At 36.4% G+C, this 12,356-nt stretch overlaps 2 protein-coding genes across 2 annotated transcripts; both read left to right on the top strand.

Moving 5' to 3' along the window:
* Positions 1–299: 299 nt before the first annotated feature.
* LOC114150062 (guanine nucleotide-binding protein subunit alpha-11-like) lies at positions 300–6,285 on the top strand. Its single transcript, XM_028026255.1, has 7 exons — positions 300–562; positions 2,177–2,361; positions 3,415–3,569; positions 4,405–4,533; positions 4,720–4,849; positions 4,952–5,105; positions 5,504–6,285. Exons 1-7 carry the CDS (start codon positions 445–447, stop codon positions 5,689–5,691), a joined length of 1,059 nt encoding a protein of 352 aa, XP_027882056.1. The 5' UTR covers positions 300–444; the 3' UTR covers positions 5,692–6,285.
* Positions 6,286–6,678: 393 nt separating this feature from the next.
* Positions 6,679–11,987, top strand: LOC114150061 (guanine nucleotide-binding protein subunit alpha-11-like). Its single transcript, XM_028026254.1, has 7 exons — positions 6,679–7,181; positions 8,088–8,272; positions 8,620–8,768; positions 8,882–9,010; positions 9,212–9,341; positions 9,444–9,597; positions 10,162–11,987. Exons 1-7 carry the CDS (start codon positions 7,061–7,063, stop codon positions 10,350–10,352), a joined length of 1,059 nt encoding a protein of 352 aa, XP_027882055.1. The 5' UTR covers positions 6,679–7,060; the 3' UTR covers positions 10,353–11,987.
* The last annotated feature ends 369 nt before the right edge of the window (positions 11,988–12,356 follow it).

Genomic DNA, 12,356 nt, shown 5'->3' on the forward strand with positions numbered 1-12,356 from the left:
ACTCCAGGGTGCGCCCAAATCTTTAAAATACTGTAGTATCTTTCCAGCTGTGTTGACTTTTGGCCAAAGACAAGTTATAAAACTGTCTCACACAAAGAAGACCATCTGAAAACTATTGTTTATTTTAAAAAATAAAATGAAATAAAAATAATAATAGTAAAAAATACACATTCTATGTCAAGATATTGTTCAGAGAACAACTCCACCTAAGAGCACTGGGCAGTTTTATATGACGTCAAAGCTCTTCATTCAGAGCCTGCCTCCTGCACAGCAGGTATGTAAAGTTTATCGGCAGAGGAAGAATGACTAACACGTCAACAATCTGGCTGTCCTGAGACATACAGGTTTACCTGGCAGGCATGAAAAACTATAGCAAACAGATTTCATCCATTCCAGTCAGCAGTAGCAGTTTATCTGAAAAGCAGCCAGTGAATTTGGACAACAATGGACTGTTGCTATAGGTCTCCTGAGGAAAAGGAAAACCAGAGAATATCCAGAGAAATAGATAGACAACTAAGAAAAGAGAAAAGCAATAATAAGGAGTTGAAGCTGCTGCTTTTAGGTAAGATTTCTGAAATACCTTTTGTACGCTCCCTCTTTGGCAACTCCATGTGCTGAAGGTGAGTTTCTAGGTCTCTGGGTTTTTATTGGCGGAACTAGTATTCAGCTGTTTTAGTTTCTTTTCCTCTTTCCTCAGGATCCATCCTTCCTAGTTTCTTCTGCATAATTGTAGCCAAGATGCAAGTTTTAGAAACTGACTCTTTTAAGCAAAGAGCAGCTGATGGACACCACATTGAAAAAAAATATTCAAAACCCTCACACTTTTACACATTTTGTGCCAAATATAAATGTGAGCACATTTTATTGTATTTCATGTTATAACCCAATCAAAAATTTTTGAAAGCTAACAAAATATTGACACACAAATATATATACAGTATGTTATTGTTTTTATACAATTTCTTTTGACAACCTAGACATGGTTTTGTTTCATTTAATCACTTGTTAGTTAACAGACTCCACATCTGAGTACCTTAATGTCAATATAAATCCAGCTATTATGTGAAGACCTTTATTTTACATTAGTAAGAAAAAACCCATCATACAGAACAAGAATTGTGGCAGACAAGTCAGGAATATAGTTGTAGAAAAAATTAAGACAGGGTTAGCTTTTAAAACAATATGCCAATGTTTCTCAGACCACATTTAATTCCATCATTCACAAACAGAAAAGAGTAACATGAAGCTGTTGTATAAACTTGACGTTGCTGCTTGCCTAAACTGACAGGCCTGGAAAAGAGAGACAAAATGCCAAGAGATCAACGATAATTTTGGAGGAGATGTAGAGATCCGCAAAGCAGCTGGCAGGATCTGTTGGCATGGCAATTAATTTGCACTTTGTCAAAATCTGGTGTAGGAAAAGCCGAAGCTTATCACTTGGACCTACATGCAGAGCCATAAATGTGGTGAGAAACTAACACAGGATGTCCCGCAGAACGCTTCCTCCCCCTCTGAAACATGTCGGTGCCAGCATCTTGCTATCATGCTGTCTAAATGACGTGAACAAAAGACTTAACGGTCTCATTCCTAAATCTGAAATGTAGACAATAGATAATAAAGTTGGCGGCATATTAACGTACGGACAGGAAACAGCAAATTGTGTATGATTTATAAAACAGGTCAAACAGTTTTCCAAAACTTCCACTTGTATTTCAACACTTGCTGGATTTTGTAAATTTAAAATCAAAACCTCGGTGTTTGCAATATAGAACGCAACATAACAGTATTATTAACATTTTGGAGAGACCCAACCAGAATCCTGACCTAAATCTGAAGAAAATGTGTGCAGGAAGTAAGAGATTAGTGTGATGGCAAGGAGGCCTTCCAACCTTAATCATTTGAAGCTCATCACCAAGTATAAAAGGTCAAAATACCAAACATGCACAAAACTGGCCAGCAACTGTGACAAGAGGCTGATTACAATACTGGAAGATATTTTTTCCATGTACTACTGCAAAAAAGTCAATCCCTATTTGATATTTAAAATGGAAACTCCTCTTTACATTACGTGGTACAATTTTAAGCACATTTGTTGCATGTTTATATTTTTCAATCTGATTTTTTATTGTCTTTACTCTGCATTTCATGCTTTATCTCATTTATTATAATTAATTAGGAACTGGTGAAAGTGGGAAGAGCACCTTCATCAAGCAGATGAGGATCATCCATGGCAACGGATACAGTGAATCAGACAGAAAAGGTTTTACCAAGCTGGTGTGTCAGAATATCATCACAGCCATCCAGGCACTGATTGAGGCCATGGGGACTCTGAAGATCGACTATCTTGATGAACAGAATATTGTAAGGACCTGTGTACTTTTTTGTGTGTCGTTAGTAAAACAAACAAGAACAATATTCTGAAATTCTTGTTGAAAAGCATATAATTGCATCAAAATATGTGCATTTTTATCACAGCCATATTAGCTACCAAGAGCTGTGGTCTCTTGGTAGCATTTGCCTTCGTATGGCCAGCTTGTTGCCTTGTCCACAGTTTAGACTGTTCAAAAATGCATATATACTGTATATGAGAAAGAAAATAATATATACATTTATAAATAAACATGTCAATGAATGCTATCAGTGGGAACCTAAATGAGCTCAATTTGTGGTCAGTTTTGATCCTCTTATTTCCATCCTGCCAGTGCATCTGGGAGTTCCCATTTGTTTTCTTGTCTTGTTCTTAAAACTATTGCACAGTCAAAAACCGTCTGTAATACTAAGTTACTTTAGTCTAACAAATGTCTTTTAGATGCTAAAGGCACACAAACACTTTTGCCCAACTGACACACAATCCAAAAGTTTACTTTGTTCTTAGCATAGCTGGACAGGACAGATGGTTCGGCGTTGATTGATACAACAAACAGGTTCAAACATCAGAATTCAAAATCATTGTGGGGCAGAACAAAATACCCCCATGCTTGTCAATGTTATATGAAATGTAGACAGTTAATTCCCACTGTCAATGCACGCCACTAACATGATTATTTTTAGCTTCTGTTGTTTTAAAGTCAGGTAAAGTAGCTGATGAAAATCTGACTGCCTCATTCACGTCCATCACTCCAAAGATCTATTTGCTTTTATGACAAGCTTATGGTAGCAGGACATTTTTCTGTGGCCTGCATTGAAAACTTTTTACCAAGTATAACTTCATGGAGTCTCACTTAGAAGATTTTGAACTAACCCTCTATGTTACCTGAGGAAATGGGTCTGTTTACTTCCAGAACTGACAGGATTCCTCTAATGATACACCATCCATCTACTAGCCAGCATAAACTTTACATTTAACATCATTTAAAAGTTCTTTTTAAGTTTGCACTCTTGTGGATGTTTTGTTTTTGTTGTCTTTTGCTTTAGCGCTATGCTGAAAAACTGAAAGAAGTGGAGGAAATTCAGGTGAAAACACTGGAGCCCTGGCAGGTGGACGCCATTAAGCGAGTGTGGAGTGACCACGGAGTACAGCAGTGTTACGACAAGAGGCGAGAGTTCCAGCTGTCAGACTCTGCCAAATAGTAAACCTTTTTTTCCCTCCCCTTTTCATGTCAGATTTCAGTGTTACAAAGTTTTTCAATATCACAAAATAATCTGACCTTCTGTTTCCTATTGTTTGGTTGATTTAAAATTCAAGATAGCTTTTTTGTCATCTCTTGTGCACAACTGTACATCAAAAATTATATGTTTTCACCCCAGGCTGGTACAAATAACCATACAGAAACACAAATAAGATATAATTATACAAATTGGGAAGAACTTCAAAGTGATGAAACAAAAAAACCCAACAAATAAGAGGATGAATGGTTTGGTCTGTGACGCCTGTGAAATTAAAGACTATATTAGTGTGAACTTTCTGGCTACAGTTTATCATAATTAAGATTGCATTATTTATTTTATTTATTTATAACAGGTTTTAAAAATCAAAAGGACAAGCAATCATTGGGACAGAAAAATTACCTGAGCTTACATAAACAAGAACACAATTATTTGCTTATCACTACTTTTATGCTTAAAAACGGGTGAAAAAGAAGTGAAGACAGTAACACTTTACGTGCAAAAAACTTACCGAATGACACTTCATGACAACAATCATAAACATTCATAAAGACTCCTTCATGTTTATGACAGTGTTATGTCAATCTTATGCACATCCCATCAATTAAAGTGTTACTGTGAACACTTATTCAATCACATCACTTATTTCAATTTAATGAAATATATTACCTACAGACTGAATAATTGTCAACATTTGTAAATAAAGCTATGTTATAATATTCTGTGCAAAAAGCCTTTTACAAACAATGATTTAGCTGGTATCAATAAGATATATATATATATATTTTTTCTTTATAGTTATCTGAGTGATATGGACAGAATCACGGCCAGAGAATACGTTCCCACTCTGCAGGACATCTTAAGGGTCAGGGTTCCCACCTCGGGGATCATAGAGTACCTATTTGACATGAAACAAGCTGTCTTCAGGTATGATTTTATATTGTTTTGATTAGCTGGAGGCCAAACTGTTAACGGAGAATTTATCTGTAAACACACTTTCTTTAATATGGGAAAAAATGTCTTCTCTGGTGATTACAATCTTTTTTTTTTATTTAACTTTTTGAAGGAAATCAATAAAATGAGTGACTAAAAAAATTGTTGCTGTTCATATAGGATGGTGGATGTGGGTGGCCAGCGCTCCCAAAGGAAGAAATGGATCCACTGCTTTGAAAATGTCACCTCCATCATATTCCTGGCAGCCCTCAACGAATACGATCAAGTCCTTTACGAGAGTCAGACAGACGTATGTTTTAATCCTGCAATCCTGAGTACAGATTATTTGTTCTGCAGCTTCAAAACAGTTAAATATTAAGATTAGGCACGACTCTTCCTGTTTGCTCTCTAGAACCGGTTGAAGGAGAGCCTCGCCCTGTTCAAGACAATCGTCTCATCCACGTGGTTTCAGGAGTCGTCCACCATCCTCTTCTTGAATAAAACAGACTTGCTGGAAGACAAAATCAGAACATCTGATTTGGCAACATACTTCCCAGAATACAAAGGTAAATTATACCTATTTCTATTCTGACTGTAAAACCTGACTCTTCAGTATGCATTATACAAAAGGTCAAACGTTCCCTCAATTCCATCTGCCTGTCATGACTTGTTGAGTTCAAGTTTGCGTCTCTCTGAACCTCATGTTTGGTGCTGTATTTACATTTACATTTTTGCATGCTGTGCATTTTTATTTTGTGACATGCAGCAGAATTTCACTGGCAAATTTTGCTCTCTGTCTAAAAAATGTATTATACACAAAGACATAGGATTTATACCATCTAAGCAGTGAATGCACCTGTGTTTACATCATTTTCTGATTTTTCTTCAGATCATTTGTTGTAGATTTGATGGAAATCGATTCAACAAATAGCGCTGTTTAAGTCATGCTCTTTCTCTGTCATAGGGCCTTCCCATGATGCTGAATCTGCAAAAACGTTTATTGAGAAGATGTACAAAAACCTCCACAAAGATCGTCATAAACCTCTCTACACACACTTCACCTGTGCCACAGACACAGAAAACATCAAGGTTGTCTTCAAATCAGTCAAAGACACAATCTTTATGGATAACATGGAATTTTTAAACCTTTAATAATGAAGCAGAGATTCTTTTTACGTGGTGGTAACCACAGGTTCCAACAACAGTACTGAATATTTGGTTGGTTTAATGGTTTTCATTTTAGTTTGTATAAAACATGAAAAATGACAGAAATTCAGAAACAGTTAAGGCAGCGAGGCAATCTACGCTTTAAATGATGTTTTATTGTAACAGCTACATAGTAATGTTGTCCAGTGTCAAATATATTATGGCAAGAGGTAATATATGTACAGCATTGACATTTATTTATTATGCCCACTTGGAAATTATGGGCGTTTTATAGTATGACACACTTTAATTCACTTGAATCAGATGACGTCTGTCTTGCAAAGTCCTTTGAATGAAGAATGCCACAAATCCTGCCCTGCAGCTTTGTAAGAATGACACCATAAGCAAAAGACATGAATTTATTTTCATTTTAATGTCACAATGATAATGACACAATGTTTTACAGTAAAAATCTTTATCTTTTTGTTCCCACTGTCTCCAAATTGTGTTTGTGGCAAAACCTAACGTGTCCTTTGTTGCACAATTTGAATTAAAATGTGTGTTGTCACTTTAAATTGTACATAATTAAAAGCCTTGATTGGGCTGCACAGTGGCGCAGTTGGTAGCACTGTTGCCTTGCAGCAAGAAGGTCCTGGGTTCGATTCCCGGCCGGGGTCTTTCTGCATGGAGTTTGCATGTTCTCCCTGTGCATGCGTGGGTTCTCTCCGGGTACTCCGGCTTCCTCCCACAGTCCAAAAGCATGACTGTAAGGTCAATTGGTTTCTCTAAATTCTCCCTAGGTGTGAGTGTGTGTGTGCATGGTTGTTTGTCCTGTATGTCTCTGTGTTGCCCTGCGACAGACTGGCGACCTGTCCGGGGTGTACCCCGCCTCTCGCCCGGAACGTAGCTGGAGATAGGCACCAGCAACCCTCCCGACCCCATTAGGGACAAGGGTGAACAGAAAATGGATGGATGGATGGATGGATGAAAAGCCTTGATTTTTATTTGACTTTATTTTCATTTTCTTCGTAAAAGCAGTATAAGCCTACTTCATTTAGAATAATCACCTACACTTCATTCTTTTCTCCACCTTGTTCTTTTGTATTGAAAAAAAATAGCTGTTGATTAAAGTATGAATGTGAAAGCAGATCCACATGACAAACCCTTTCAGCTGCTACACGCCTCTTGAGAAGCAGGAATGTAAAATGTACCTGAACTGGATCCTTGACGAGGAAGAATGGCAGCAGAAACTCACCAACAATGTGCTGGTTTCAGGGAAAAGATTTCCCTGACACGTCTGACAACATCAGAACAGATTTATCTCAGTCAGCTGCGGTACACTCTGTCAAGCAGAAGCTGCTAAACTTGGAGAACAATGGACGAGTGCTGCTTGTCTCCTGAAGAAGAAGAGGGCCGGAGGATATCCAGAGAAATAGAGAAACAACTTAAACGGGATAAACTAAACCTTAAACGGGAACTGAAGTTGCTACTTTTAGGTGAGAACTGAGAAAATTATGGACTCTCCAACTGATTATGCTTAAGAAGTCATTTGTCTTCTTGACACCTCTCACATTAGAGAAATATATATATATATATATATATATATATATATATATATATATATCACGTAGCTTTTAAACAGAGTTTAAACTTTCGTCTCAAACAAAAGAATGTGTTTTACATATTAGTAGGAAATATTTTGAATGAAAAAAAGATTTGGTTCTTTAAACCTCGAGGAAAGTAAGAATGCTTTCGTGTTCGGTTTGTGGTTTCTTTTACAATAAAAGTTTTATTAATGCCCAACAAATAAGCTTTATGCTAGTTATATATTTGTTCCCTGGTCTATAGTATCTCTGGTTAGTTGTTTTGTAGTAGGTGTACAAAAATCACCTGTGCTTATTTTCTTGTGTAATATATTGTATGCTTTCAGAATGCATATTAAATGTCTTGAATCATTCAATAAATGTTCAGGTTGTCAATAAATTGCAGTGTCTGATCATGAATTGGAAAATAATACATTAAACAAAAGTATTTAACAATGTTTTATACAATAGATTTTACTTTTGCAACATAGGTAATTGTAATTTTGTGTTTGAGTGTTTTTTTTTATACCAGGAAGTTTCACTGAAACCAGAAGTCTCAAGACAAGCTACACAAATCAGAACAATAATACCCAACTAAATAATACACTATGAAGAAAACTAAAGGACATTTTTATATTAAAACACATTAAAAGCTTTTCTTTTTCCACATTCCTCCTTTTTTGCAAAAAAAAAAAAAAACTGAGTCAAACACAAGATTACAAGGAAGCCTTATTTTATATTTAAATAGTCAATTAATGCCTGCCGACAAACTTTTCGAACATGTTCATGATTTAATTGTCTATTTTCTTGTTGTTGCAGGAACTGGTGAAAGTGGGAAGAGCACCTTTATCAAACAAATGAGGATCATTCATGGCAATGGGTACAGTGAAAATGACAGAAAACAATTCACTCGCCTTATCTTCCAGAATATCTTCATAGCCATCCAGACGCTGATTGATGCCATGAAGACTCTAAAGATTGGCTATGCTGATGCCAAAAATAATGTAAGAAGCTCAAACTCAATTGTTTATAAGTCTACTCTGACATCTCTTTGATTACAAAGGACTTGTAGTGCTTTCTATGGTCTCTTTATTGATTCACTGCCAAATGTAACCCCTCTCAAACTTCTAGTCATAGCAAATCTATATTTTGAATGAATGGGATATCTTGTGTGCCCGGTGACTTTTGCTAAGTTTTCTGCCAGTCAAATGCTCTGGAAACTGATTGTTACACATTTCTCCACTTGCAATCCCACCATTTAATCCGTCCGCCAACTCTCTACAAATGAAACCGAATACACAATGGTGATCGAAATGTGTTGCAAACGTTGTCCGAATGTTTTTCACGTCAGGGGGATGCGGAGAGACTGAGCCAAGTGGAGGATATGGACGTTTTCACAGGCTGGCAGGTGGATGCCGTTAAGCGAGTGTGGAATGACCGTGGCGTACAAGAGTGCTATGACCGTAGGAGGGAGTACCAGCTATCAGACTCTGCCAAATAGTAAGATCTATTTTGAAATTTGAACATGGGTATAAATGGCAATAGTTTCTGTACACTACAGCTAAATGCATGTCACAGTTTTAAACCTGCATGTTTTGTTGCTAATCTTTTAGCTATCTGAGTGACGTGGACAGAATTTCAGCCCCAGGATATATTCCTACTGTACAGGACATTTTGAGGGTCCGCGTAGCAACAACAGGCATCATAGAGTACATGTTTGATATGTCAAAGGTCATCTTCAGGTATGCGGCTGCTTTGTTACATCTCTATCACAAATTCATTGAAAAAGGTTGATTTTATTACTTCAACCCAAACTTCTAGGACTTCATTTTTGCATGTGCATTGAATTTCGGGGATGTTTTAAAAAGAGAGAAGCAAAAGTCAGTTTTTTGGTCAGACCTATTGCAAGCAAAGGCTCAGATCAGCATGTCATCTGCCTCTAGGATGGTGGATGTAGGGGGCCAGCGTTCAGAGAGGAAGAAATGGATCCATAGTTTTGAAGACGTCACTTCTGTCATATTCCTGGCAGCTCTGAGTGAATACGATCAAGTCCTTTATGAAAACCAGAACGAGGTATGTTCTGGTGGCGCCACTGATACTCTGTTCTCCAGTTTCAGAAGGGTTCTCCAAGAGAGGCTTGGTGTTTGTTAAGTTTATTTCAATTTGCTGTTTTAGAATCGACTACGTGAGAGCCTCGCCCTGTTTCAGACAATCTGCAGGTCTGATTGGTTTCATAACTCTTCCACGATCCTTTTCCTGAACAAAAAAGATCTTCTGGAAGAGAAAATCACCAAGTCAGATTTGGCAACCTACTTTCCAGAATATACAGGTAAATTTTGTCATGCTGCTACAACTGTTTATTTATTTATTTTAATGAGAAAATGAGTCCCAGTTATTATTTGCAGTTCTACAATTGATCACTTTTCACAATCACTCTACAAACACTACTAAATAAATAAATAAATAATTTCGGAGTCTAAAAAAGCTTCAAAAGGCATGTTTCACATAGTGATAGCAACAATTTGTGGTACCTCTAATGGAGGTAAAATGTCCAACAGGAACTATATAAGTTCCCTATAAAGAGAAACATAAACTAAACTGTAAAACTCAGCTTCCTCCAAAATCATAACAAAACCACTGATTATCCATTTCTGGTGGTTTGGGTATATCTGTTGGATCATTATCTTGCTTTGAGCCTCAAGGAGACTCCCTTTTGATGGCTTTTGGTGAAGGCCATCAAAAGGACCATGAAAAAGCCTTCACCAAAGATTTTTAATTTCAAATAGCTCATGCGCAAAAAAGTTTGATGCATGATAAACTATATATTTATAGAAACAGGTAAATTATGAATGCCTTGATTGTCCACTAATCTTGCCCACTCTCCCTCCAACAGGACCGAAGGGCGATGCCAGTTCAGCACAAAGGTTTATCGAGAAGTTGTACGTCCAATTCCACGGCAAGGATTCCAAACCCCTCTATACACACTTTACCTGCGCCACAGACACGGAGAACATTCGGGTTGTCTTCAAAGCTGTCAAAGACACACTCTTTCAAGATAACCTTGAAAAATTTGGCATTGTATGAGAGAAAACCAAGTGATGACTTTTGTTTTCTGTAGCCCAAAAGAACAATTACAAATACATTTTGCAATGTTTCGATATTCAAATACTGCCAGTCTCAGGTTTTTTAACCATAAAGAAACGATTATCAAAGGTGAAGGTGTTTATTTTCTATGTATTGAATAACATAATTTTATTAAAATACCAATGTGTCAAAGTAGTAAATTATGAAACAAATTCCATTAAAGTTATACAGTGATAATTAGAAATAGTACATTATCTGATGTGGTTAAAAGATTATCGCCATAAATAGCACCAAAAAAAATTGACTAATCAATCAAAAATACTTACTGATAATACCTCAAAAGATGACTTAAGTTCAATTGAAAAGTTTAACATTCATGTTTCCATCCACCTGCCATGCAAATTTTGAGCAAAATTTTAAAATGTTGCAAAAAAGAAAGTGCAAATTTGGCGAGTTTCCACTTATTGGTTTGAAGTGAATCAACTAGGCCACCTAAAGCTTATTTTCGTCAGATGTTGACGTTACGCAAAGCTGTAAAAGAATAAAAAACTTGACTTGGAGTAAAACTCCAAGTCAAGTTTTTTGACTTAATAAGTCAAACCAATAAGTGGAAACTCACCAAATCTGCACAGTTATTTTGCACTGTAAAGTTCAATAAACATCCAAGCTGAATTTTGTCAACAGAAGTAATGTCATTGCTCTTAATGTGGCCTGGTATTTTCTGGAATCTAAGAGATAAAAAGTTAACAAACAGAAAAAAAAAGAGCCCCACATCAACAACAACCCACATCCATGCTTGACACGGTTATTATTCTTCTAGTCTTAATCCTGGCCTTTCTCAAACCACGGATCCAAATGTCCAAACGTTTGCAATGTGACAAATTCCAGTTTGGTTTTTATCCATTTACAAAACTTTTGTCTCATCCAAATTCCTCTGACATGTTCTGGGTGACCTTTGATGAGTGGAGTGTCTGTTGGAGTCGGGCCACGACATCCTCTTGTATTCTTTGTATGACTTGCAGTTGCCACAGAGCATTTATGCCAAACCTTATCATAAGATTAGTATGCTTATTGAGGTCTCTTATTTTGGAATGACCGAGAAAATTTATGTTAGTGTATTGGATAAGACATTACAGAAAATAATCCATGAAAAATACATTAAAATAGATTACTTTGGCAAAAGGGTACATTTGGTATAATGTTTTTCTTCCTAAGAGATTATAAAACTTATTTGTTTTGCAGAACTGAACACAACACATTTGGGCATATTAGGTCACCTATGTTTACAAAATGCAAATCAATAAGAACTGATCATTCTTCTCAGACGTTTTATGCAACTTCTTCAACAACAATGTTATCAGACAAGTTTGACTAAGTTCAACTTAGTATGATACAACACTTCCTGCTTAACAGCTTTAAAAGGAGAAAGTAAAAGTATCCCCAGCAGACAGCTAAAGCACATTGTCTTTTTTTTCTCTCCTTTAATCAGCGGTGCTGATGGGAGTTTTATTTTAAAAATCCTTTTATATGTGTTAGTCACCACTATCTTTTGAAAATACAAATAATAAAGCTTCATGTTGTGTATGCGTGTGTTGTAAGACCTGAATTAAAGTGCGTCTGTGTCTGGTTGTTTTCCATTGTATGTATATAAAAATACAATTTATTTTAATTTACATTTTTTAAAGGATATGTGAAGGATTTGTGATGTTTGGATTTTTAAAGCATGTGTAACACAGAATCAACTCTGGTCTGGTTTAAATTATTTTTAAATCTACATTTTAGGTCTAAGCTTGTGCTGCTTTCTTTGCACACATGCTTTGAAACACATTTTATTTTTCAGACTGTCATTTATTTTACTTTCACGGTCAATCAAAGGGAGAAATAAAGCTAAAAATTAGACTAAACTGAATATGAAAGCAGATTGTCACAACCAAGCATTTGAGTCGGAGAATGCTGCAACAGGAATGTAAAAATGTGCCTGAACTAGTCACCAGCTCACCGGTA

This window comes from Xiphophorus couchianus, chromosome 8 (genome assembly GCF_001444195.1).
Source record: "Xiphophorus couchianus chromosome 8, X_couchianus-1.0, whole genome shotgun sequence".
Classification (NCBI taxonomy): domain Eukaryota; kingdom Metazoa; phylum Chordata; class Actinopteri; order Cyprinodontiformes; family Poeciliidae; genus Xiphophorus; species Xiphophorus couchianus.

Bases quoted from the DNA above. Each gene is read 5' to 3' on its own strand.
- LOC114150062 (XM_028026255.1), top strand. From the start codon at position 445: ATGGACTGTTGCTATAGGTCTCCTGAGGAAAAGGAAAACCAGAGAATA. The intron at 563-2,176 runs GTAAGATTTCTG...ATAATTAATTAG, and splicing joins GTTGAAGCTGCTGCTTTTAG to GAACTGGTGAAAGTGGGAAG. The intron at 3,570-4,404 runs GTAAACCTTTTT...TTTTCTTTATAG, and splicing joins CTGTCAGACTCTGCCAAATA to TTATCTGAGTGATATGGACA.
- LOC114150061 (XM_028026254.1), top strand. From the start codon at position 7,061: ATGGACGAGTGCTGCTTGTCTCCTGAAGAAGAAGAGGGCCGGAGGATA. The intron at 7,182-8,087 runs GTGAGAACTGAG...TTGTTGTTGCAG, and splicing joins ACTGAAGTTGCTACTTTTAG to GAACTGGTGAAAGTGGGAAG. The intron at 8,273-8,619 runs GTAAGAAGCTCA...TTTTCACGTCAG, and splicing joins ATGCTGATGCCAAAAATAAT to GGGGATGCGGAGAGACTGAG.